The sequence below is a fragment of the Dipteris shenzhenensis genome, chromosome 25 (genome assembly GCF_047967505.1).
Source record: "Dipteris shenzhenensis isolate YYH24624 ecotype China chromosome 25, Dip_SZ_1.0, whole genome shotgun sequence".
NCBI classification, from domain to species: domain Eukaryota; kingdom Viridiplantae; phylum Streptophyta; class Polypodiopsida; order Gleicheniales; family Dipteridaceae; genus Dipteris; species Dipteris shenzhenensis.
Window position 1 is genome coordinate 30,094,374 of NC_141620.1, and position 25,851 is coordinate 30,120,224.

A 25,851-nucleotide genomic window follows, 5' to 3' on the forward strand; every position below is an offset into this window, starting at 1 on the left:
GACAGTGTGTAACGAAAGTCTTTAGATTAAAGCGTAGAATCTAGTTCCCAGATCTGAAAATGTCAATCATTAATCTAACCCTTATGGGCTTTCTCCAAAGCTGTGGGATATTGTAGGGTCCCTAACACCTCCTCCTTCCTGTGGGCTGAAGGGCCCTTCCCCAACCCTGTCCTGCAGGAGGAGCTGCTCCCAGCAGCTCTTCCAGCCTTTCAGGCAAGCTGCTCCCCCTGCCGCCTCTTTTTGGGTGCTTCCCAGCACACACCACTTTGGCTGCTGAAGCATGGTCTCCCCTTGGCCATTCCCTGTGCGTTTTTCCATTTTTGCTCACCCCCGACCCTTCTTGCCCATCGATTGGCTCTTGGGAGGCTAGTTTCTCTCCCCCCCCCCCCCACCCCCTTGCTTTACCTTCCCTCTCCGAAGTTCCTCTTCCATCCCACCCCTGCCTCCTTTAGAACCCTTTGCTTCACCCTGCTCTTTGGTGGGAGTCCCTAGCATGCTTTTGGAGAACTGAAGTTAGCTGGGAGAAAAAGTTCCAGTCGACATAAACTCTCCATCCCTCTTTCTCGCATGCTGCAGCTTTGATTTCGCTCCCACAGTTTTCATCTACCTGCTACAGCTGCTACCACTGATGACAAATCTGATGTGACCTTCCTCTAAAGCTCTTAAGACCATATCGCTCCTTTTGCTGCCCCCTTCTAGAGTTTTGCTACCTTCCTGGCATAGTTTCTCTCTCCAAGCTAGAGATCCTTCTTGCTCATTGACTTTCACAAGCAGCCTGTACACCACTCCATCAAGAGATGAACTTCTGCTATAACTCTTGCGAATCTACTCCGAACAGTCGTCTGCTTCAAGACGGAAAATGCCAACCTAGGAGCTGTCTCCTGTGCCTTTTCTCCCCCTGTCAAATATCTGTAGCGTCCTATACCACTAGAGACCATCCTTTCAGATGACTTATTGGGATGCTGCCTGACACACTTTACATAGTTCAGGCCAGATCCATACTATAACTTTGAATCTATTAAATTCCAAAAAATCAACAAGCATCATTTTCTCCTCTCTCCCTCATAAAAGAATAATAGTAGGCCTGCCCCGACCTTTATCATACCCATATACACTAGCCTTCAAAGAAAATTTAGACAAGATGTCCACTGGACTGCTCAATGGACATGAGATTCAATATATGTCTGATTCAGACATGGGTATCCTTATTCAAAAGGTCGACTCTCAACCGTTCCTTGTTTCTCAAGATACAAGGAGGTATATTATGTCAACTATGACACGTGGGTCCAAGCCAGGAATCCGTAGAGTCCATAGATGGTAACCAATTACTCTTTCATTCACTGCCTTAAAATATGAATCTCTCAACTTAGTTTAGACTGGGTGACTTATTGTCATGGGAAGCCGATGGCATGCTGCCTTGCTGGCAGCTCTGCAGCACACTGCAATGTTAGAAATGACCAAACAGAGGGTACGCACAGCGGAAGACTGATAGTAATGCCCAGGAGCTCTCACAATGTGATGTGGGGCGTGGAATCACAAACTTCTTAACTTACGTGCATAGATGTGCAAGCCAGTAAATAGACAATGCTCAGTTTATATTTCCGTCCGCCCACAAAGTAGGACAGGATACAGTACCAAAAAAGGTTCTCCTACTAAATGTCAAGCACTCCTAGATCTCTGAGCCCGCATGCTCCACCTCGAGCAAATGTAGACTCTCTGTCTAGATCCCTTCCAACTTGCTGTCCGGAAGCCAGCCTAGGTGGGCTGCCACTCTAGCTCAGTCTGCAGCTTCTCCTGGGTCACCTTGGCTCCCCCTCTGCTGTCCTGAGGGCTGCTCCAAGGAATGATTATGGAGGCCCCTAGGGCCCCCTTTTATAGGGCAAAGCCCTACTCAAAATAGCCGACCCAAACTGGCCGACTTCAGGGTCTGTTTGGGCCGACCCTGATCTGCAGGAATACATGCTGTAGGCAGCCCCTTTTAGGGCCCTTGTGGACCCCGCCTAGCCACGTGGCTTTCAGCCATTGGCCTAGGCAATGCAGCCCTATATCCCGACTGCAATGGTCCTCTTTTGCTGCCAAAACCTGTCCATCTGTTGCGTCTTTTGCCTCTGCTGGTTCCGCCTCTGTTCAGCCTCCTCTTGGCCCTAGAGTCACTTGCCCATGCTCTGTACACCCTGCTGTGTGCACCCGCACAGGTCCATACATCAGCTGACACGTCACGATCTGTGACGTATTCCTTTCTCTATATCTAGACTTATGGATGGTTTGATGAATGGACACTTGTGGAAGGGTATGCCCTTTCGACGGGACACTTCCTATGAGGCACAACCCTTGCCCTTTCGACGGGACACTTCTATAAGGCACAACCCTTCACAAGAGACATTCTATTGAAGAGACATTCCTATTGTAATGTACCCTCTCATCAAGGGTCACACCCTTCACAAGGGGTACACACCTCTTCATGCACATACACTTTGGAGTACACACCTTTTCATGTGTGACTCTTCACTCTCTATATAAGAGAGGCCCAATTGTATGGATAACACACTACAGCTACACTATAGACACTCAAGCAATACAATTATTTCTTGTTCTCTGCTATTTCAGTCTCCTTTCTGTTCCTTAGCACATTTCTAAATATAGTAAATCTAGGATTTCTTACAGTGGTATCAGAGCAAAATTCGCTCCTGCCTGTAGGAAATGCCCCCCACCTTCTAGCGCCGATCTGATACATCTTTTCCGCTAGAAGGATATCCGTGCACATTGTGCATGGAAGAGATGGAGAGGATGAGCGTAAAAATTTTACGCGCCCACCCTACCTAAAGTCATCTATGGCCTCTCCATCTCCCACACATCAGGAGTTGATGTGAATGGACACGACAAAAATCGTGTCTTTTCAGGTGCTTGGGCTGTCCCAAAACCAAGGGATGCACCTTTTCCACCATCGGACACACCTTTTGATGAAGAGTCTCGACTCCTCACCCAAGGGACACACCCCATTGTGGAAAAAAGGACACACCTATTCATGTAGGGACACCCCTTTTAAAAACAGGGACACACCCCTTCATGAAAAGGTGCACCTATTCCAAGGGTCACACCCCTTCGAATAGGCACACCTTTTAGGCACCAAGCACTTATAAAAAGGGTACCTAGAGGGGTTAAAATGGAAAACCCAGCCCCAAACCTTAGGTTTACCCTAGCTACCCAAGGGTTAAATAAACCCACCCTTTAATTTTTGGGCAACCACCCCATGTAGGCAGCCCAAATGAAAAAAAACAAAAGGGACATCCCTCGTTACGCATTGATGTCCTTAAAGCAAACATCACCACCACAGCTGGCGCTATTGCTTACGCAGAGCGCATTACAAATTTCCAAAACACAGGGAGGCAAAGTGCTAATCGAACACAGAACTCTACTATGGCCAAAGGTGCTCGCCCTCAAGATAACCCCATGTTTAGAAAAAACTCGGGTAATCAAGGTCAGCGACAGTCTAAAGATCCCCATAAGTCTTAGAAATCGTATGCTGGATTCCAACAGAAGCACTCCTCCAAGGATCACGCCTCTTCTTCTTCACAAAGTCATCACCGTCATGCCAAAATAAAGGTGTGGCCACTGACAAGAAGAACAACCCCAGCACAAAAGAACTTTGTACCATCTGTACAGGTGACCATAGATGGTTTGATTGTTCCAAGCGACCAAAGCAAAATTCCAATATGCAACCTAGCACTTCCCAAACAAAAGATGCTACCCCAGCACAAGACAAGAAAGGCAAAGCTGTTCGAATGGCAAATACCATCCACCTGAGCCTTGCCAGCAACCCTGAACCTTCTCTGGCCACTCAAGTACTTTGTGTTCAAGGATCGATTTGTGGAACAACGGTCACTATCCTCATCGACAGTGGCTGCTCTCATAACTTCCTAGCTAGTTCTATGGTCAACAAACTTCGATTGACCACCAGTCCTAGTCTCATGGACTATCAGATTGAACTCGTAAATGGAACTACCTTCTTGTGCAACACCAGAATCAAAGACTTGTCTTTTCGCATCCAACATTATACGGACAAGTTGAACTTCGACATCATGCCTCTTTCTCTGTACGATGTCATACTTGGACAACAATGGCTCTACGACTATGATCCATCAATCAGTTTTCGCAGCCATACTATCCAATTTGTCCACCAGGGAAAACTTATTGAGCTGACTGGTTCTAGGGACTCTCCTTTAACCCCAGTTGCCTCTGCCCTACAAGTAAAGAAGTGGGTTCGTAAATGCAAAGTAAAGACTTCACTTCTGTTGGTTACGGCAGTAGAGGAGACACCAACTAAGGATCCTTTTGAATACCTCAACCAACCTTTTTCCCAGCCCTACCTGGATATTTTTCCAGGAATTGCCAAAGCAGTTACCACCTCGACGACTAGTGGATCATCCAATCGAACTTATTCCCGGCAGTAATCCACCGTCGAAACCTCCTTATCGGGTTTCTTACACTCAAAATGAAGAAATCCAAAGACAGGTGACCGAACTACTCGACAAATGAAGAAATCCAAAGACAGGTGACCGAACATCTTCACCAAGTTTTTGAAGTTCTCCGCGCAAATTCTCTCTACATCAACATTGAGAAGAGTGAGTTCTTCAAGACCCAACTCGAATATTTGGGACATGTTATTTCCGCTCAAGGCATCTCTGTGGATCCCAAGAAGGTCGAGGTAATCCGAAACTGGCCTACTCCTAAGACTGTTCATGATGTCCGCTCTGTTCTCGGATTGGCTAACTTCTACCATACAAAGGTCTATCAGTTTTCCGAAATCGCAGCTCCTATGTCCGAATTATTGAAAAGCACAGCAGTTTTTCAGTGGCTTCCCGAAACAGAGTATAGTTTCCAACAACTCAAGCAAGCAAACTCAAGCAAGCACTCACTACCACACCAGTTATGGCTATCGCTGACCCAAACCTTCCGTTTGAGGTCATGACCGAGGCTTCCAACATCGCTACAGGAGCAGTCTTGATGCAAGAAGGCAGAGTTATTGCTTTTGACAGCCATAAACATTCTGATATCCAAACCCGATACCCGGTTTATGATAAGGAGTTTCTTGTCGTTGTACATGCTTATCGCTCTTGGAAACATTATCTCATGGGAGCCGACTCGGTGGTCAAGACAGACCATCACTCTTTAAAGTATATCTTTACTCATCCAGTCATGAATACTCGACAAGCACGCTGGGTTGAGTTTCTGGCAAACTTTCACATGACCATTGAGTACATTCCAGGACTACGCAATGTAGTTGCAGATTCTCTCAGCAGGTTAACTCTAGCATCAGCTATGGTAATCTCTACATTATCTGTGGATGTTCCGAATTCATTCAAAGGGAAGTATTTCAATGATAAAGACTTCGGCACAGCAGTACAAGTTCTTTCAAAAGATCAACCTTCGACTTCCGAACATAAGATTTTCTCATCCGATTCTTATACGGACGACCTTCTGTACTATCAAGATTGCGTCTGTGTACCACATGACAAGGATGTTCGACGTCTTTTGTTAAAAGAGCATCATGTAGTTCCTTATGCTGCCCATCCAGGCATCAACAAGACTTATAGGTTACTCAGTGCAACATACTACTGGCCTCAGATGAAAAGGGACGTCATCAAAATGGTTACATCTTGCTTATCTTGTCAACAAATGAAAGCAAGCCGATGACTTCCAGCAGGACTTCTTCAGCCTCTTCCAGTTCCAACTGAAAGGTGGGAAAGTATTTCCATGGATTTCATTACAACACTACCACGATCCTCCAGAGTTAATACTCAGATTATGCTAATTGTTGATCGATTGTCCAAAATGGCACACTTTGTTGCTTGCAAAAGCAGTGCATAGGCTCCGGACATAGCCAAACTCTTCATACAACACATCTTCTGACACCATGGATTGCCCAAGAATATCATATCCGACAGAGATCCTAAGTTTACCAGTCACTTTTGGATTTCACTGTTCGAATCTTTGGGTACAACTCTACTATTCAGTTCAGCCTACCACCCCGAATCAGATGGCCAGACTGAAAGAGTCAACCAAGTTCTTGAAGAAATGCTTCGACATTATATTCAGTCACACCTAGCAGCTTGGGAAGAGTATCTACCACTCCTTGAGTTTGCTTATAATAACTCTTTCCATAGTGCCATCAGCATGACTCCATTCCAAGCAGCTTATGGACACACTCCGATTGTACCAACGAATTTTGTACTTCAACATCGAGTGGCCCTAGCTGATCAACTGGTTCAAGAAATGCAAGACATTCTACTCCAAGTCAGGGATCATATGCGAAAAGCGCAAGAGCAGTATCAACGGTCTGCCAACAAACATAGACGTCACCTGGAATTTAACACTGGTGACATTGTGCTATTATTTGTAGCCCCACATCGCTCTAATATGGTTAAGTCTGTGTTTCCTAAGTTGCGACTAAGATACTATGGACCTTTCCGGATCGTCAAGAAAAATTTATCTTTAAGTTACAAATTAGAATTACCACCATCATGGGGTAAAATCCATCCGACATTTCATATTTCTTGGCTAAAGACGTACATTCCAGGCGATGAAGCAATTCCTCCTGCAGGTGATTATGTCCCAGAAATCGAAGACGATTATGTTCTCCTTATTCTTGAACGTATTCTGGACCGTCGACAGCGAGAGACTTGACATCGACTTATCACAGAATTCCTTGTTTGACATCGACTTATCACATAATTCCTTGTTCTTTGGCGAGATCTGGACGACTCCGACGCTACTTGGCAATCTGATTAAGACTTACAGCAGTACCCTGACATTTTACAACAGTATTTTCAAAATTTACGGTGATATTTTCTACATCAGTTCATTCTCTCCACCAAGGTCTTATTTTGAGTGGGAGGGGATGTCACGATCTGTGACGTATTCCTTTCTCTATATCTAGACTTATGGATGGTTTGATGAATGGACACTTGTGGAAGGGTATGCCCTTTCGACGGGACACTTCCTATGAGGCACAACCCTTGCCTTTTCGACGGGACACTTCCTATAAGGCACAACCCTTCACAAGAGACATTCTATTGAAGAGATATTCCTATTGTAATGTACCCTCTCATCAAGGGTCACACCCTCCACAAGGGGTACACACCGTCTTTTGCTTTGACAGCTGCCCACATGGCAGATCATGTGCTGCCCATGTGGCAACCCCAATATCTCTTGCAAATCAGCCTTGAAAGCTGCAAATCAGCACTAAAAAATCAGATCCACTCCCACGGACATAAAGAGTGGGTTCTGTGGGACTATTCTGAAAACCAAGGGATAGTAAGTGTGCAAGAATTTTGGCATACCATGCCCTGGGGGCCTGCTTCAAACCATAAAGGGCTTTTCTAAGCCGGCATACCTTATTTTCAGAATTAACAACCTCAAAAGCCAGGAGGTTGTGTGACATAGACTTCTTCCTGCAGATCCTAATGAAGAAAAGTAGTCTTGATGTCAAGTTGGTGCACTTGCCAATGATGATGAGTTGCAATGGCAATGTCACATCTAGTGGTAGTAATCCTGGAAGTGGGAGCAAATGTCTCTTCAAAGTCAATGCCTTGTTGTTGGGCATACCCTTTTGCAACAAGATGGGCTTTGTGTCGATCTATACTGCCATCAGATTTCCTTTTTAATTTGTAGATCCACCGGGTACCAATGGCATGCTTGCCAGGAGGGAGATCTACCAATTCCCATGTGTCATTTTTGGCAATGAATTGTATAACTCAGCTCTCATTGCATCCATCCACTCTTTGCTGTCAAAAGCATCTTTATGGCACAAGGGCTCTTCATTGCATGCTGTAGCAAGGAGTGCAAACTCAAGAAAGTGACCATGCATCTGTCTATTCCCTGATCTTTTCCGGGCAGCAAAAGGCTGATCTTGTTTGCTGTCCCTCAATGTATCAAGAAGCCATCTGGGAATCTTTGCTGTCTATATACAGCTCTTTCTTCAATGACTGCATCATGAATAGTGGGATCATTTTGTGCCGGAAGAGAAACCTGCAAATCAGCATGGAGTAGTGGCTGATTATTGCTTGGTGGAGGGCCTACAGGAGCCTCATGTCGTTGGTCAAAGTCCTCTTCTGAGGATGGTAGAGGTAACCAAGATTCAAAGGCATCAAACATGTCAACATCTGGCTTAGCTTTGCAGTCCACAAGAGGAGAAGCTGAATGTTCAGCAAAGATTACATCTCTACTGACAATAATCTTCCCAGTATTTGGTTCGTATAACCGATACCCTCTGCTCTCCTGACTGTAACCAATAAATATGCATTTGATTGCCTTGTCATCAAGCTTATGTCTCAGCTAAGATGGTACATGAACATATGCAAGAGACCCAAAAACTCTCATGTGTGAAAGTGAAGGCTTCCTGCCTTTCCATGCTTTATAAGGTGTAAGAGTCTTCAATGCCCGTGTAGGTGATCTATTCAACACATAGTTGGCACACATCACTGCATCAAGCCAAAATTTATTGGGCAAAGACATGGCCTTAAGCATGCATCTGGCCATCTCCATTGTGGACCTGTTTTTCCTTTCAAAAACAGGATTCTGCTGAGTGAGTGTAAGGAGTAGTGCATGAGTGAATAATGCCCCATGAAGACAGAAATGCATCAAACTCCTTTGACATATACTCTCCCCCCCTATCTGTGTTGAGGGTGACAAGCTTGCATCCTGATTCATTCTCAACCATATTCAACCACCTCTGAAAGCATAAGAAAACTTCAGATTTGGCTTTTAAAGGATATACCCAGCAATATCTTATGAAATCATCAATGAGAGTCATGAAATATTTGTACCCTCCAATGGCATTTGCCCTCATTGGGCCAGAGACATCACTGTGCACTAGCTGTAATTTCCTTTGTGAGAGTTTTGGACAATTCTTTTGAAAAGGAAACTGATGCATCTTACCCTAAAGACAACCCTCACACACATGTTTGGAAACTGTGTGAGTTTGAGGTACATCATTTGCCATCTGCTGTGAATGTAGCTTTGCAAGAGCTCTATAATTGAGATGGCCCATTCTCTCATGCCAAAGATGAGTTTCAGCAAGCTGTGAATCTGAAATAGCAAATGCTTCAATAGAAAGTGCAGTTGAGTGATGATCAAGGTGATAAAGCCCCTTTTGCAAAGTGCCAGTGAGAACTATGGCATTGTCATCATGAAGGTCATAAACTAGGCATCTGTAGCCATGAAAAATCACTCTGAAACCTAAAGTAGCAATTGCTGAAATTGAGATCAAGTTGACTTCAATTCTAGGCACAAAGAGAACATTTGTCAAAGTGACAGGATGACTTGAAATAGATGTGAGCTGCACATCTCCAATTCCCTTTACAGCATATGAAGCATTATTAGCACATGTGACAGTCCCCCCTCGAGGTGCATCAGAGCTAAAGAGTGACACAACTGTCTGCAAGATGTGACATGCTTGGAAGCACCACTATCAAAGTACCAGGACTAAGCATCATTAGTAGTAAAGAGTGCATTAGCTTTGGAGGGATCAAATGAGCAATGGACAGCCCATGCCCAATCATCTTGAAGAGCATGTGCATGTGAAGCATCTGTTGGCTCAAGGGATTCAATAGCATGTGAGGCATTAACTATCAATCCTGCTTTCTTTTTCTCCGAAGCAATGCGCTTCCTGCATTCTGAAATGTCATGTCCAAGCTTGCGACAATAGTTGCATCTTTTCTTCTTTGACTTATCTGCTGTATTTTTAGATGCATGGGGGGAATTGCAACTGCTATGCGCAGATTTTGGCTTACCCATAGGCTTGGAAGCCTTGCCTCTTCCTATCTGCTGTGAAGCAAATGCATGATCAAGAATAATTGCTTGTCTATTAGCTCTACTTTGCTCTTTCTGCAAAAGCAAAGTAACTAGCTGATCAAAAGAATAGTGGTCTGGATTACCCATGGCCACTAATCGAAGGGTTGTAGCAAACCCTTGATATGTATCTGGCAGTCCATTCAATGTGATACTGACAAGCTGTGAATTTGGCACCACCTCATCAATGTTGGCAAGTTGTTCCATGAGGTCCTTGACCTTTGTCAAGTATGCATCCATAGAGTCACCTTCATTCATGCTGACTTCCTGTAATTGCCTTCTTGAATATGCAACACGTGCCTCATTGCGAATCTGATAGAGAGAAGTCAATTTATCCCGAGGATCCTTTGCTGTCTTGCAAGACCGGATGTCTGGAATAATGATTCTCTTGCATGATAAAGCAATACACGAATGTGCATTGCATCTCTTGCATCCCATCTTGATTGTTCCTGAGTTGGAAGAGCAGCAGCAGGAGTGCTAGAAGATGAGGCATCAGGAGGAGTACCCCCTACAGAGGGACCAGCAGTAGAGGCAACCACTGTAGCATTGGTTGGCCTCAGATCAACCCCAGAAACAATATTCCACAAATGCTTTGCAACAAGAATATGTTTCATGAGATAAGACCACATCGGATAGTTGGTGCCATCCAACTTATCATCTTCACGAAGAACGCCAAATAGATCTTGATTGTTCCCAGCCATAGCAAATGTGATGCCCTGAAAAAGACCTGAAAACCCAAAAGCCTCAAGGCTATCAATGCAAAAAGCTGGCTGTCCAAAAATGACAGCAAATATCTGCAAATTTCCGACCCAAATCAAAGGGCAAATGCAGATCTGATCCAAATGTGACTGTGGCAGGCAATGTTCACTACAAAAACAGCAAATCTGGGAAAAGCCCCAAATTTAATGAGGGCAAATAGGCCATAAAGAGGGCAAATGCAGAAAAGCCCCAGATTTTGCTGAATTTTTTGCAAATGTGACCCAATGTATAGCCTCAAGGCTTGAAACTGCAAAAGTATGAGTTACTGTCCCAAACACCAGTTGAAATTGAGCTTCCAACACAAAAGCCCCAAATTTTGTTGACCTAAGTGATGACGTGGCACAATGTGACAGTCCTGAACCTGAAATTAACTGAAAACTTCAATTTTTGGAAGGATTTCAGTTGCCAACCTTGTCCAAAGTATTGTATTGAGAGGTTGAAGGTCCAGATGTCAAAAGCCCTAAATTTTTCTGTTGGAAATTAGGGTTTGACAGTAAAAACTGTCAAAAAAACAGTAAAAGATTGCAAGAAATTTCACACGTGCCAAATGTTGTACCAAATCCCAGAGCAAATACAACTGTATGGATGCCAATACGAAAACAAGTACGATGCCTGTATGGAAGCAGGTACTGGACAAGTACGATGTACTGAATGCAGTACGAAGCAGATAACTGAATCCAACGTACGGATGTACGGATGCAGTTACGAGGTAAGTACGGTGTATTGAACCTGTACAATGCTAGTACGTTGTATGAAAACTGTACGGCACAGTACTATTGTACAGATACATGTACGGGACATGTACAGAACACTGTGTACATCTGTACGGAAAGTGCAGCGCAATGGAGCACAATACGGTGCATTATTGTACAACGCAGGTACGGGCGTATGATGCAGGTACGTTGTACGACAACACATGTACAGCAATGTGCAGCGAGTGTACGGATCGCGGGTACTACACTGAGCAGGTACGGCAGATGTACGGGGAAGCTAGTATGGAAATATACGGACTGTACGGGGACATGAAGTAGAACCGGGCTCTGATACCACTGTAGGATCGAATGAAAGAGAGTGCAGGTAGCAAAGAGTCGCACGAGTCTTAGCCGTCACGTCAACTAGGATAGTGAAAAAAAAGAAGTACAAGGTACTTGTACCTAGACCTAGGACTAAGTGTCCTAGGTGTCACATAGGACTAAGTGTCCTATGTGGCCTAAAAGGCACTAACACTACAAGTGCCTATATTTATGCCTATAAGGCACATACCATGGCCTATAGGGCATCACTAGAACCACCAGGAGATGGCCTACAAGACTCATGAGCATCATCCTCATCATCACCGACATCTACTACACTGTCCTTGGAGGTGACAGCAATAACGCCGGAGTTTGCAGCAGCATCATCATCATCATTGGGATGGGGGCGGCCCCAAAATTCCCTCTTAGCCCGACTATGCCGCACCATACTATGCCTCTTTTATGTCACCCTTACCCCTCAGCCAGCCACCTTTCCCCTCCTCAGTCGGTCTTGCCACACTCGCATTCTAGATGTCCCCTCACCACTCAGCCCCCGGTCTTACCCTCTATCACTCAGCCCCTTTTATACCATATCCATACCCATTGCTTCATGATTGAACGACTTCCTCGAAGGCCTAGAACCACCTTCTCACGGAGGTGGAACCTTGTAAGGATCGTTGAGACTACAACCTATACTTTCTATGTCAGTCAAGGTCCCATGTGAGGCCCTATATGAGGAGAACATTGTCCATCACATAAGAAAAGATAGAACATTCTCAAAGACTAGTCTAATGGTCATTTTAGTGTGACAGTGACCTGGAATGGAGAGATAGGTGTCACTGTGACTGCAATGGTTTGAATTACCTGAAAATGTACACCTGATTGGCAAGTTCTGCCAGTTAACTGTAGGGAGGTTGACCATGTTGAGGAGGTAGCCCAGGCCAACTACAAATCTGCCTATAGGGAAGCTGATGTCTAAGTACAGAGGCATATGAAGGCCTCCCCCCCTCGTTTATAAATAACATGGATGCCCTCCTCTATTTTACACACTATAAAGCAGCCAGTAGGAGCATGCTGTAGAGTAGAGGAGGACGAAGGGTGCCCGCGGGCTGGCACCTGCTGTTCACTTTTGGCATAAGAAAGTCAGCAGTCCCTCCTGAGGGTGTCACCTACTTTGTATTGAGCCCTGCATCTACTACACCAATAGATATCAGTGCGTCCAACTCCCTTGTGTGCAGTCTTTGGTCAAGTATTGTAGAAGTTACAAGCAACTTGGGCAGCTTCTGCACTTGCCTATGCATTCTCCCCTCACATTTTGTTGATGCACAGTCTTAGAGAACATGGTGACAGTGCCTCACAACCCAAAAATACATTGTTACGCTCTAGCCGAGGTAGCATGACCTCGGAAGAATCAGTCGACATTTCCCTTAAAGGATCTATCTTTGTAATATATTTGTTTGCGCTTCATGTAAATGATCGGGAGCGAATTAATGTCAAGGTCCTAGGTGAGGGCTGATAGCACCAGACTAGGTAGATCTAAGGTTAAGGGCCTAATGCAAAGATTGTGCCTAGGGGCAAAGGATTTAATGCACCCCAAGAGAGGGATGAAATGTTGCATTAAGAAGGCCCTATATGGATGACATGTGGCATCTAGATCTATCTAGGGAATCGGGGCTTGCTGAGGCTAGAGAGAGAAGAGGAGTTTCACGCATGATTTCGAACAGAAAATGTCTGTCTGCTCGTCAGCTTCAGCAAGATTTGGCTGGGAGGTGATTCATGGTGCTGCTCCCGTGATATGAAGTAGAGATTAGATAAGAGTGCTTTACTTTTGGTATCAGAGCCCAACGCTACGAAGTGGAAGGGACTGCACGAAGATGACGAAAGGGCAACATGAGCTCGAGGTGTAGGCCTGGACAGCCCTGGTGGCTGACGACGGATAGGCAAGGAATTCGATCCTTCACGTGATTGACAGCAGGACTGGAGCATAGGTGGTGAGGCGACGGGCTGACCGCAACGAAGCTGCTGACGATGCTCGTGATCGATGGCGCTCCCGTAACTATAACGGAAGGGGGGCGTAGCTGGAAGGATAGAGCTGGATCGTCCACGGACCTAAGCGCCAAATCGATGGGCTAACTGCGTTGGTGCTACGTGGTGACGACGAACAACTGGCCTATGCATCGATTGGCATTGGCCTACGCAATCTTGTCGCAGAGCGTAGGAGCGGGACACGCAGGCATCTAAGCTGTTGCTGGAGCGGAGGGGTCCCATAAGGCAACTTGACGGACCAAGACAGATGAAGAGCGCAGGATGATCTTGCTACTCGTGACCTCCACGCGACGGACTCATTCGACGAAATACAGATATGTGATTTGGAACGCAGAGGTGGCGCAGAGCAAGCTGGCTAGCCCGTGATTTGCTGCTTTGGCACACGTGTGCTCAGAGATCTCCAACTCCAAGCAACCTGCTCATAAGCAGTGACTGGGGTGATGATCTAGCGACACTCTGGGGCGCAGATTGGGCGCAGGAGCGTAGGGCTTGAACAGGGTAGGCAAGTATAAAAGGCCGCGCAAACACAGATCAATGTCGAGGGAGATCCAAGGCTGTGACTACGGATTGTTGGCGGGATTTACAGGGAACCAAGAAGTGCTGAAATCGTTGATGACCAGGGAGCATCAATTTTTCCTTCATTATAAGATTTCAGTTTTTTTTTGTGCAGCCTATTATTTCTGTACAGCAGAGTCTACAATTTACTATGCCTGTGTATATGCTGTGTGCTTCAGACTTCAGTCAGAGTCAGTTTGCAGGAATTTTCCTAGTATAGAGAAAAGCGCCATCTGAGATATATGCCTGTGTTAAATGCCTGATCAGTGTGAATGTGGGACTGCAGGAATTCCCTAGTATAGGGAATTGTGTCAGACTGTTAGTACACTGAATTGTGTCAGCTTGTAAATACAGCTTTCTTGTGGTGTTTATAAATTTTTTTTTAAAAAAAAATCAAAACAAAACAAAACAAACCAAAACACCCATTGAACAGAATGGAAGCAGAAGAAGGAGCTTCCAGGAGGGACCCTGGTGAATCAGGAGTCCGGCCGACCCAACAGGTGTCGCGCCCAGTAGCTCATACTTTATCTGGCAGGATTGCATTGCTGGAGGATGCCTTGCAACAGTTGTTAGCACAGCAATTACAGGCCAATGCAGGGCAGTCCGAACTTAGGAGAGCGATACATAGTATGTCTGCCAGACCTTCTCGAGAGGAGAAGGGAAAGGCTCCAATGGAACCGGAGTCTAGTGTCCATATGGTCGAGCCTAGGAAGGCTAAAGTACCAAATATTGCCAATTACAGGCCAGAAAAGTATTGTGGTCGGATGAACGACCGTAGTTCTGATGTCATTGAGACCCGGTTACACAAATGGGACGAGGCGTTCGCCATTTGTGAAATCAGAAATGACATCAAGATCCGTGAGGCCACCCACATGTTTAGTGAGGCAGCGGATCGGTGGTGGATTAAACAACAAAAAGATAGTATAGCATCCACTACGTGGGAGGGGTTTAAAAGAGAGTTCAGGAAACACTTCTTACCTCCTGATGAAGCATCCCGAGCTTGGGATCAATACAGAAACCTTCGTCAGAGGAATTTATCAGTGGCAGAATACACTGATAAGTTTCGAGAGAGTGTAATGAAGGTTGACGAACCCCTGCCTCAATCAATCCAAATGAAAGATTTCATATTTGGATTGAATGATCGAATAAAAAAGGAAGTTCGGGCTAAGTACGCGAACACGTTAGATGATGCAATAGCTATAGCCCTGAACTATGAGGATGCCAAGGGCAGCAAGCCAAGTGGGTTTGCACAGGTTGGAACCCAGTATGGGTATCCGAAGAAATCTGGGTTTAAGAAGAAATGGACTAGTAGAGGGAGTGGTTCTCAGCCGAGTGGTCAAGCCAAGCAGTCGAAACCGGCTGAAACTCCTAAACCAAGTACCACCATTGGAGTGAAGAGGAAAGTAACCCCAATGGCAGCCCGGGCTTGGTCTAAGTCTCCCTTGAACCCAGAACAAAGGGAAAAAGCGAGGAGAGAAGGCTTATGTTTTGGTTGCCTTCAGCCTCATCAGTGGAAGGATTGTCCACGTAACAAAGATCGTCGGATGGCTGAGATGGTGATCTCAGAGTGCGACGTGGAGATGGAGGGAAGTTCCAGAGCGGAAGAGATGCAGATTCAGCTAGCGGGATCTTCTCAGAGGTTAGTACCTTGTTTGTTATGTGTGTCTGTTGCTAAGCTAGTGACGAGTGCACCTAATAACATCTTATCTAAGCCCGCAGCAACGGGGTATACAGCCTTAAATGATACGGAGTTAATTAAAATGAAAGGGCAAGTGGCCAATCATGATGTCATTGTGTTGTTTGACTCGGCGTCAACTCACAATGTGATTAACTCCAGGCTCATGAAGAGGTTGAAATTAAAGACAAGTCCATCTGACTATGCGTATACAGTCAGGATGGCAGATGGAAGTTCAACTGAAGTATGGGACCAAAGGGTTACCCAGTTGGAGCTTCGGATTCAGGACTATGCTGAGAAGCTTGATTTTGAAATGACCAAGCTTGCTCATGCGGATATAGCCCTGGGTATGGCGTGGCATTCTAGGAAGAATCCAGCCATTGATTGGAAAAAGCACGTATATCAATTCAAGATGAATGATGTGCTTTATGTCTTGCGAGGTGAGAAAGATATACCTCAAGGACCGTTGGTTTCCATGATGGAAATCCGAGAAGCTCAAGTAGAGTTTTTATTCCTTTGCACAGCATCGGTAGAGCCGATTGATGATTCTTCGGCTAGCACTGGTGTTACGCAAAGTGGTGAGATGGCCAAGCTGGCTAATCTTATAACAGAGGAGTTCTCTGAATGTTTTAGGGATGAACTACCTTATGGGTTACCTCCAGAGCGGAAAGTTCAGCATAAGATAGAACTGATCCCGGGGGCAGAACCTGTAAATAGACCTCTCTATAGAATGAGTTTTACTGAAGAGGCAGAGGTGCGTAGACAACTGGAAGAATACCTCAAGTTGGGGCAGATTCAACCAAGTTTCTGTCAGGTGAGTAAGGCCGAGCGGGTGAAGCCACCCGGACTTTTACAGCCCTTGGAAATACCACTAAGTAAGTGGGAGAGCATTTCCATGGACTTTATTGTAGGGCTGTCTACGACACAAGGAGGGTATGATTCTATCCTTGTGGTGGTTGATCGTCTAACCAAGATGGCTCACTTCATTCCGACTAGAGAGTCTGTTAGTGCCCCGCAAGTGGCGGATTTGTTCATCAGACATATATTTCGTCTGCATGGATTGCCTAAATCCATAGTGTCAGACAGAGATGTCAGATTTACCGGTCATTTTTGGACAGCGGTATTTGAGACACTAAGGACTGAGTTGGGAATGAGTAGTGGGGATCATCCTGAGACGGATGGTCAGACGGAGAGAGTCAACCAGACTTTAGAGGATATGCTGAGGGCATATGTGTCATTGAGGCAACATACGTGGGACAAGTGGTTGCCATTGTTGGAGTTTGCCTACAATGATAGAAAACATTCCTCTACAGGGTTCAGTCCGTTTGAACTGAACTATGGTTATAGACCAGCAAATCCAACTATAGTTGGAGTACCTCAGAAAGCGCCTAGTGCCGCGAACTTTGTAGTTCAGATGCGGGAGATGCTAGCACTTGCGAGAGCTAATATCTGCCAGGCTATGGATAGAGCCAAGGTGTATGCGGATGAAAACCGATCTATAAGAGTATTTAAGGAAGGAGAAAAAGTTTTTCTCAGAGTTCCTTCGCACTCGAAGTCGTTGACTTCAAGAGAGTGTGCTAAGTTATCACCTCGATACTGTGGGCCGTGGTTAATTCTAAAGAGAATAGGCAGTGTAGCCTATAAATTAGAATTGCCACAGGGGTGTAAGGTGCACCCGGTTTTTCATGTTTCGCGCTTAAAGAAATTTTTACATACAGGTGACTCACGAATCGAAGGTGTGGTTTTGTTTCAGGAGATAGAGGATAATGCAAGGCGCAAACCAACAAGAATCCTGGACGAGGAACAATGCAAATACGAAATCGGAAGATACCCACGGTGTTGGTTGCATGGCATGGTCAGCCTCTATCCGAAGCTACCTGGGAATCCGTATATCAGTTGCGGAGAGTGTTCCCAGATTTTATCATTGAGGACGCTGATGTCTGAAGAGGGAAGGAATGTTACGCTCTAGCCGAGGTAGCATGACCTCGGAAGAATCAGTCAACATTTCCCTTAAAGGATCTATCTTTGTAATATATTTGTTTGCGCTTCATGTAAATGATCGGGAGAGAATTAATGTCAAGGTCCTAGGTGAGGGCTGATAGCACCAGACTAGGTAGATCTAAGGTTAAGGGCCTAATGCAAAGATTGTGCCTAGGGGCAAAGGATTTAATGCACCCCAAGAGAGGGATGAAATGTTGCATTAAGAAGGCCCTATATGGATGACATGTGGCATCTAGATCTATCTAGGGAATTGGGGCTTGCTGAGGCTAGAGAGAGAAGAGGAGGAGTTTCACGCATGATTTCGAACGGAAAATGTCTGTCTGCTTGTCAGCTTCAGCAAGATTTGGCTGGGAGGTGATTCATGGTGCTGCTCCCGTGATATGAAGTAGAGATTAGATAAGAGTGCTTTACATACATGAAGATGAAAACCTCTTCCTTTTCCCTTCCCTACTTCCCAAAGAGAGAATTTAATATGTTCTATTTTCTTATGCCCTTGGTTTATAGTTTGCTGAAAATTTTGGACATTCACAACATGAAACTTTACAGCACTTAATTTTTACAATGAAGCAGAAGCTTATGATAGTTTGGCGAAAGATATCGTGGGAGCAAAGGAGAGGCTGACAAGACTTCTTGCTTCAAAGGATAAGAGAGCAACAGTGCGTATCATACATGCTGCGGGTGGGGCCAGTTTTGTGTCTTAATTTTATATATTTGTGAATGTCCAATGACCTCAATGTTGTTTCCAGTTGCTGGACATGGTAGGAAAGAATGAGCTTGACCGTTCACTTCTGGCACTCCTGGATGAGAATATTGCTGCAGCGAACAACCAAGGGGAGGTATATTTATTTGCAACCAAAAATTTTATGGCCTTTCTCCTCTCCTCTTCCCGTCAAATTATCCTCATGCGTTTGATGGTTCCCTTGCATTTCAAACAATATTATTTGTCTTTAAAAAGTATACTCTTGAACTTCACAGTCCAGTAAGATACTGCCAAATTTGCATGTGAGTTTTTGTTCTTAATGTGATTCTATTCAAGATCATTTTCTTCCATGCAGTATCACTAGTACTAGATCATGTTCTGCTGTATCGATATACCTTATGACTTGACATATATTTTGGGGAAAATCCTCATTGCTTGAGATTGTATCAGTTTCCACGAGAGCATAGTCCAGGGCTGTACAAAATTTGGGGCGAGGTTATGGCGAATATGTGCAGGTGTCCCTCATTAGCAGTGTTCGAATGAAAAATGGTCTGTCAGAATCCTGACTGTGATTGACTGTGGTTACTTGACTTCGAATGTAGGTGTAGTGTACGTTAGGCATTTCTCAAGTGGTAGACTGTATCATGGCTGCTAGAGCGCTTCTCTCAAAGGAATGAGTAAAACACTGCATGTTCGTTTCTGTACAACAATGCGAAAAGTGGACACATCATAGGACTTGTGTCTATGATAGCTACTGATAGTGTAAGAAGATATGCCTTAGTCTATTGTAAATGACTATTTTATATTGAAGTAAGTTATGTGCATCACTGTACACTATTATATACTATGGCCTTGTGGGCATGTAAATATTTGATTATATAAGTGGACTGTGTCAGATGTTTAGCCCTGTACAGAAAAGATTGTTGTATTCATGCAGTTCAGGAAATGCTTGTTTGGAGATAGACTAAGGTGAATACTCTCAGCTTCACTTGCAATAGCTTGGATGAGAACCAAGTGGACTACTTTTTTTTTCAAAGAATCCAAGTGGACTACTTTTGATTAGGTTTCTCTCTTAATGCTAGCCTTCATCATGGCTGAGTCATCTGGGTTCTGACAGAAATTCAGTAATAAGACCTTGGTTCTATTGGATGCTTATGTATGTGGGGTGTAATAATGTGAGAATGTACAGTCTGCACCCACTCTTGGGTGCTGTGCATTTGAATACAAAGGTGTATAGTCATACAATTCATTTATGATCATAGATTTAGGGGTTGTATGTCCTATGCTTGATTGTAGTTATATAATATGTTATTTCAATGTGTGCAGGATAAAGCTGCCATGTTCATGGAGAAGGTTCGAAGTGCTGTGCTTAAGTACATCACGCTGTAGCTGACTAACTGGGATGTTGACGGCCCAAAATTCCTGGACAACATTGGATTCCTGTGCAGAATGTTGGTTAGCCATAGTCAACCCGTATGAGTTCGAAAACTACAAGAGTGGCATAAGATTCTAGCTCATCGTCTAGAATAGTTCTTGCCTCTTAAAAGGCCAGAGTAAGGGTTACCAAGCTGTAATCTGCTGGAGAAATATTCGATCCTAATTTCTCTTCTTGTGTAAATTCCAAAATTCCAAAGATGTCAAAGAAGCCCCGACAGAATTAGTACAAAACATGCAATGAATGTGGGTAGTGCAGGCATACTTGTTTTTATAACTATCGTAACCTTTGCGATTATAAAGGCAAAGTTGTTTATTTAGGACAAAAAGGGACAAAACGGGATAAAACTTGTACCCATCGCAACATGGGGAGAATTTGTTGGCAATTTTGGAAGTTTGGAGATGCTTGGGTAAGAACTTGAGTCTAGTATATCATGGGGCACTTGCTACTAGACCCTTTCATTAAGAAGAATGTACATTCATAGCTGCGACACACATCTTTTTTGGGTGATATTGCGCACGCACGCACACACCTCCAGAGTGAGTATGCTTTTTAACTTTAACACAAAGATGTGGCTTGCATCTCTCGCTTCAAATGCATTAGTCTGCGGATGCTTTGGATTGAAAAGATTGTTACGTTTGTGAGCATGACCGAGTGCTTGGCTGCAGCTTGATTTGATTGCAGTGGGCTTCCAAAAAGAGTTTAGTCTATTGAGTTTGATTCTGGCCAGATTATATCATCTGGATTCAATGATGCAACCTACTGTTTGTGTATGTGTGTCATGTGTAAATCAATTGGATGTGGGTTAAAGATTTGGCATAGAAATTCTAGTCACAACTGCTGAGAGACAGGCTGAGAGCTATGGAATTGGGAGGGCTGTTGGAAGGCTGAAGGGTGTAAAATAAGGAAAACACTGCATCAAGCAAGGCATTACCCCTTTAAATCATGGAATATCTTGAGGCTATTCATAACTTGTCCTACCAGCCTTAGGTCCAGATAGGTGGCAATAATGTGATGCTGAGGAACTACGTATCTCAGATCACAGGCTCCACCTCATAACAGTTGATCAAGGAGAGAAGTAAATACATTTTACGAAGGTTCCTCCGTTGCGAGGGTAATGTTGTTGTTGCCACAATATCAACAAGGTGTAGAAAGTGCGAAGTCGTCAGTTTCAAGGCTCAATAGTCTTCACGATATACTAAGCATCTTGAGGTTCAAATTGAAATTTTGTCAAATCCCAAAGCTCCGTACGTTGGTACCTTACATTTAGGGGGGGGGGGGCGGGGCAGAAGAACACAAGAGACACATTGTACTTCTAACCACAAAGCATTTGATCAACGGCAAGTCATCACACCACACAATAATGGTAAATGGTAGCAAATAGATCACTATCCATGTCACCAATATGTATCTACAGCAAACATGTACACAATCAACATCAATAGGGCCCTAGGTGGGATAGAGTAGGTTTGATAACATCGTGACAACTTGGTGGTGAACAAAGCAAGATAATAAAGGTTGTTTTCCAAATGTTCAAATCGTAGTTGTCATAGAAATTCTCTATCCATGAAAAGGGCAGGTGAATGGTTTTACATTATGACAACGTCGATGGGACCCTAGGTGAGAGACAATCGGTTTTCAATTTATCTTTAGTACTTGGTGGTGACACATAGCAGCACCATTGGAAGGCAATAAAGGCTGTTTTTCAAGGACCAATGACCATAAATGTTCAGATTATATGTGGTAGAGAGATTCTATATTATGGAAAGCGGAGGTGAATGCTCGGTTAGATTTACACTAATATTTGTCAGTTTGTGGATCTAGATTTCAAATTGAGACCCAACTAGATTTGATGTTCAAGTAGTACTAAATGAGGTTAGAAGGAACTCCAAACCTAAAATATGTAAGTGAATTTGAATGGATTGTATATTGGAAAAAGAGATTGAATTGAATTGGATAGCGTAAAGTCTTTGTAAGCATAATCAAGGTATGGCCTATGCTTATAACTATGGGCAAATTCTCCACCGTTGGAATGTACTATCTACCATTACTGTTTGCCTATTGATTTAAGCATGATCAACCAAGCTCTTTTTCATCCCAAAAAATGCATGTTGTGAAGTGTTCAATTAATTTTTCTCTCATTATGTCACTAGTCAATCTTTAAATTCTAGTATTTGGTTAAATCTCTTGATGTCCTTTGTTCAAGATAACCCCATGACAATTTACCTTGGCGACATTTCTCCCCTTCCCTATGACTAGAGGACATAGCAAGCAAATTACTATAGAGCCATTTTGGCTTTGCTAATACTTAAACATAGTACCAGACTTGCCCTTTCCATTCCATTCATATTGAAGTTTGTACAGACTATGATTGATTTGTGCTAGCATCTAGTTAAATAAGAGATGTCCAATATTGAATCCTTCTTTATCTACTAGGCAAAACCTAGTTTTATGGAACATCGATCCTTATTGAGGATTTCTATCCCCATTCTCAATATTGCAAGGTTCTTTGGAATTCCTCTAGAAAATATTGGCATATCTAGCCAAAGTATGTAATTGTGAACCAACATATTAAGCTTGTGCAAATTTTGTTTCTTAGCCAAAATATGTAATTGTAACCAAAATACTTCTCAGTGTTGCATGGCTTCATATGAGAAATGATGGTAAAATTAGAAATGACTTTGGTGAAACCTTACTTCACCTTAAATTGTAAATTGACTTTGGTGAAACCTTAGTACTTCACCTTAAACTGTAAATTAACTTTGGAGTACTACCTTAGTGCACCTTAATATGTCAATTGTTCTATGTGCATTAGCCATTTTATTTTGACTTGATCACATCAAGAAACGTGAAAGTCAAATCCATATGCTAATTTAGCCTAGCTCCGAATCTTTTGCCTCTTCTTGATTTTAGCTATTTGTAACAAGTTCTTAATTAACCATCACTATCAAATATAAGTAGTGATAACAAAAGTGTCAACGTCCATGTTTTATTATAACCATCTATCCATCCCTTTAAGAAGATTTATATGTATCAAGCTCTATACTTCACTAACATAAGAAAATTTCCTTTAAAATCTTGGAAAATGTATTTATAAATCTTCGATAGAAGCTTAGGGACTGTTGCAAAAACTTGATAGTATTTAAATCTTGTACCTTTGGGTGACATACTTGTTTCATTTTCTTGGTCATGCACCCCATCCTTTGAGATACTATTCCCTTAAAGTACTTGAAATAATTCTTCAAAAATTCACCTAAATGAGACCCTTTAAGGATTAACAAAAATCTAGACCTCTTGGCCAAAAAATGAGAAGTCACCAAGGAATATTGCTAAAAAGTCACCCAAAATTCTTGGAAAAACCATGACCTTTTAAAACATTAAGATTCTAAAAGTTCTGATTTAGCTAGTGTACCATTTTGTGATCAAGGTCATCTTGATCTTCTTGGAATTTAGATTTGGTTGTAGCCACTACATCCATATGAGTGAGTCCACCCCATGCCACAAAACCTTATCTGAAATACTATTATTGAAGGGTGGGCAAAAGGATCCATCATTGTTTCTTCAATGCTACTTTAAATAAAACACTATTTCTTTTATTGGGAATAAGCAATTTCCCCTATTGGTGGTGTGGATGACCTTGCTCTCAACAATTGGTCACTTTTTATTATGTCAACTTGATGTCATTTGCATTGATTTGATACTGTGCTACCAAATTGGCATGGTGTGGAGAGCTATATATATATATAATATTTAGAGAGAGAGAGAGAGAGAGAGACAGAGAAAGAAAGAAAGTTTATTAAAGTCTTCAAAAGATCGATGGGTCTATGAGATTGTGAAAAATATGATACAATGAGTTGTGGTAGTGGAGCTACTAAACGAGAATCCACACCAATGCAGAATGCAATGCAAAATGGCAGTACTAAGTCCTAAGTACAAAATAGTCATAGTCATATCCTGACTATATATATCAATCTCAGCATCATTGTCGACATCATCATAACCATCATCATCATCATCGACATCAATAGGACATCAGGATGGATGGGGCTGTGGAAGTGCAGGCATGAGGTCAGCAATAGAACGCTATCACCCCCTGGTATGTCTCCTGGTCATAGCTCTGCGTCTAACCAAGGCCACTGTGACCCCCGTCGGTCGGTGGGCTCTGACCCTAAACAAGGAGGGGATTTTTCTAAGTATGATCTGTGAGTCAACCCTCTGTCTGAGTTGTCGGGTCACAGGCTCCAGGTCACGGTCATGTCGAGGTCTCGCCTCGTGGGGGTCTATGTGATCTAGCTAAAAGAACTCCATGATAGAGCTCTGAGAGGTATCAGTCGAGGAAGAAGTCTGCTCATGTCTTTGTGCTCAGAGTATCCTATCGTGGTGTCTAAGAACCTCATGAATGACACTAGCAAAACATCGTTGGTCTGGGTAGGAGAGGAAATGGGCCAACATCCCATAACTATCTCTGAAGAGGTAGTAGAAACGCCCTTGAATCTCATAGTAAACAGGACGCCTAAAAATGAAATGCTCCTCTGTCTCAACATCCTGCATGTCACAAGTGTGCATATGCGCCTCTCCCTGGGTAAACGCTCTGCTCTACCGCTCTTGATATGAAGTCTATGTGAAGAGACTCAGAACTACCCAAGGGATATCCTCAGCAAGTAGGGTAGGTGAACCTGCGTGTACCCTGGTGGATCAATGAAACCCTCCTCTGTGATATGTAAGAAGTGATCTCTATAGAAGCCCAGCTTCACTGGGAGATCACTTCAACCCAACCAAGTCCGGAATCTGTGTAGCTATAGTAGATCCTCACGGATAACCTGGTTGACCTTGTGTGATAGGAGGGGAGAGAAAGGAGCATCCATGCTATACTGGAAAGGAGGTAGTCTATCCACATGGAGCCCTAGTCCTGCAAACCATCTCTCTGTGCGTGCATACCAACACCTCTGATCTCCTCCTACTGCAAGTGCCATAGAAGAGGACAGTGCTAGCCATGGTATCCTACTATGCCCGGATGTGTAATCCCCATACTCCCTGACTCTGTATATATATGTAATGACCTGAAATGCAGCATCTAGCTGTAATGGGGGTGACCTGAACTCCATCGGAATGATGTGGTGAGGCACGAATGGGTTACCATGAATCATCTGTGATAAGATGAGAACCTATAGCCGCTCCACCTTGGCCCACTCCCGACAAGTCTTGCACCTAGCATGGACTGCCATACATCCTTGTCGGGCAGACCAAGGAGTCAAAAAGCAACCCTTTGGTCCGTGGGTCCTGAAAGTGAGAGTGGAAGCACTGTCTCTCTAGTCTAGCCAATGAAGCATATCCTCTGCTTAGGTGCACCTACATCGCGGGTCTCATGGTGAACATGGGTCTAGAAAAGATGACCCCCAGATAAGTGTATCATGAAACTACCTCAACAGGGGACCCATCAAATGCGAAACGCATGATGACTTGAGATGTATTGAAGATCATAACCTTGGTTTTACCCAAGTTGACCTTCAAATTATGTTTGCATAAAGTAATATCTGGATCAACGTGCCCGTGAGCGAGCAGCCTACCCCACCCTATGCCTGCATCACTATCTCGAGCTCGTCAATGTAGAGGCCAAACAAGGTAGGTGATACTGGGCACCCTTGTTTGACCCCGATAGTGCTTGTGATCTTGTCTATCCATCTAGATCTTGTCCAGACTCTACCTAAAACTCACTCATAAAGTCCCATGACAGCCCAAATGATCTCCTGGACGTCGTAACCCAAATCCTGTAGGTGTCGTATGAGGTGGGCTCTCAAAACAGTGTCAAATGCCTTGC

At 43.8% G+C, this 25,851-nt stretch overlaps 1 protein-coding gene across 1 annotated transcript in view; it reads left to right on the top strand.

The window, feature by feature from the left end:
• Positions 1-20,572, top strand: part of LOC147885729 (dimethylallyl, adenosine tRNA methylthiotransferase) — a 31,838-nt gene extending 11,266 nt beyond the window's left edge. The window contains exons 6-8 of the mRNA XM_087396617.1: positions 18,469-18,554; positions 18,645-18,734; positions 19,925-20,572. Coding sequence (XP_087252743.1) covers positions 18,469-18,554; positions 18,645-18,734; positions 19,925-19,987 — 239 coding nt within the window. The 3' untranslated portion in view covers positions 19,988-20,572. The remainder of the gene's footprint in view (positions 1-18,468; positions 18,555-18,644; positions 18,735-19,924) is intronic.
• The last annotated feature ends 5,279 nt before the right edge of the window (positions 20,573-25,851 follow it).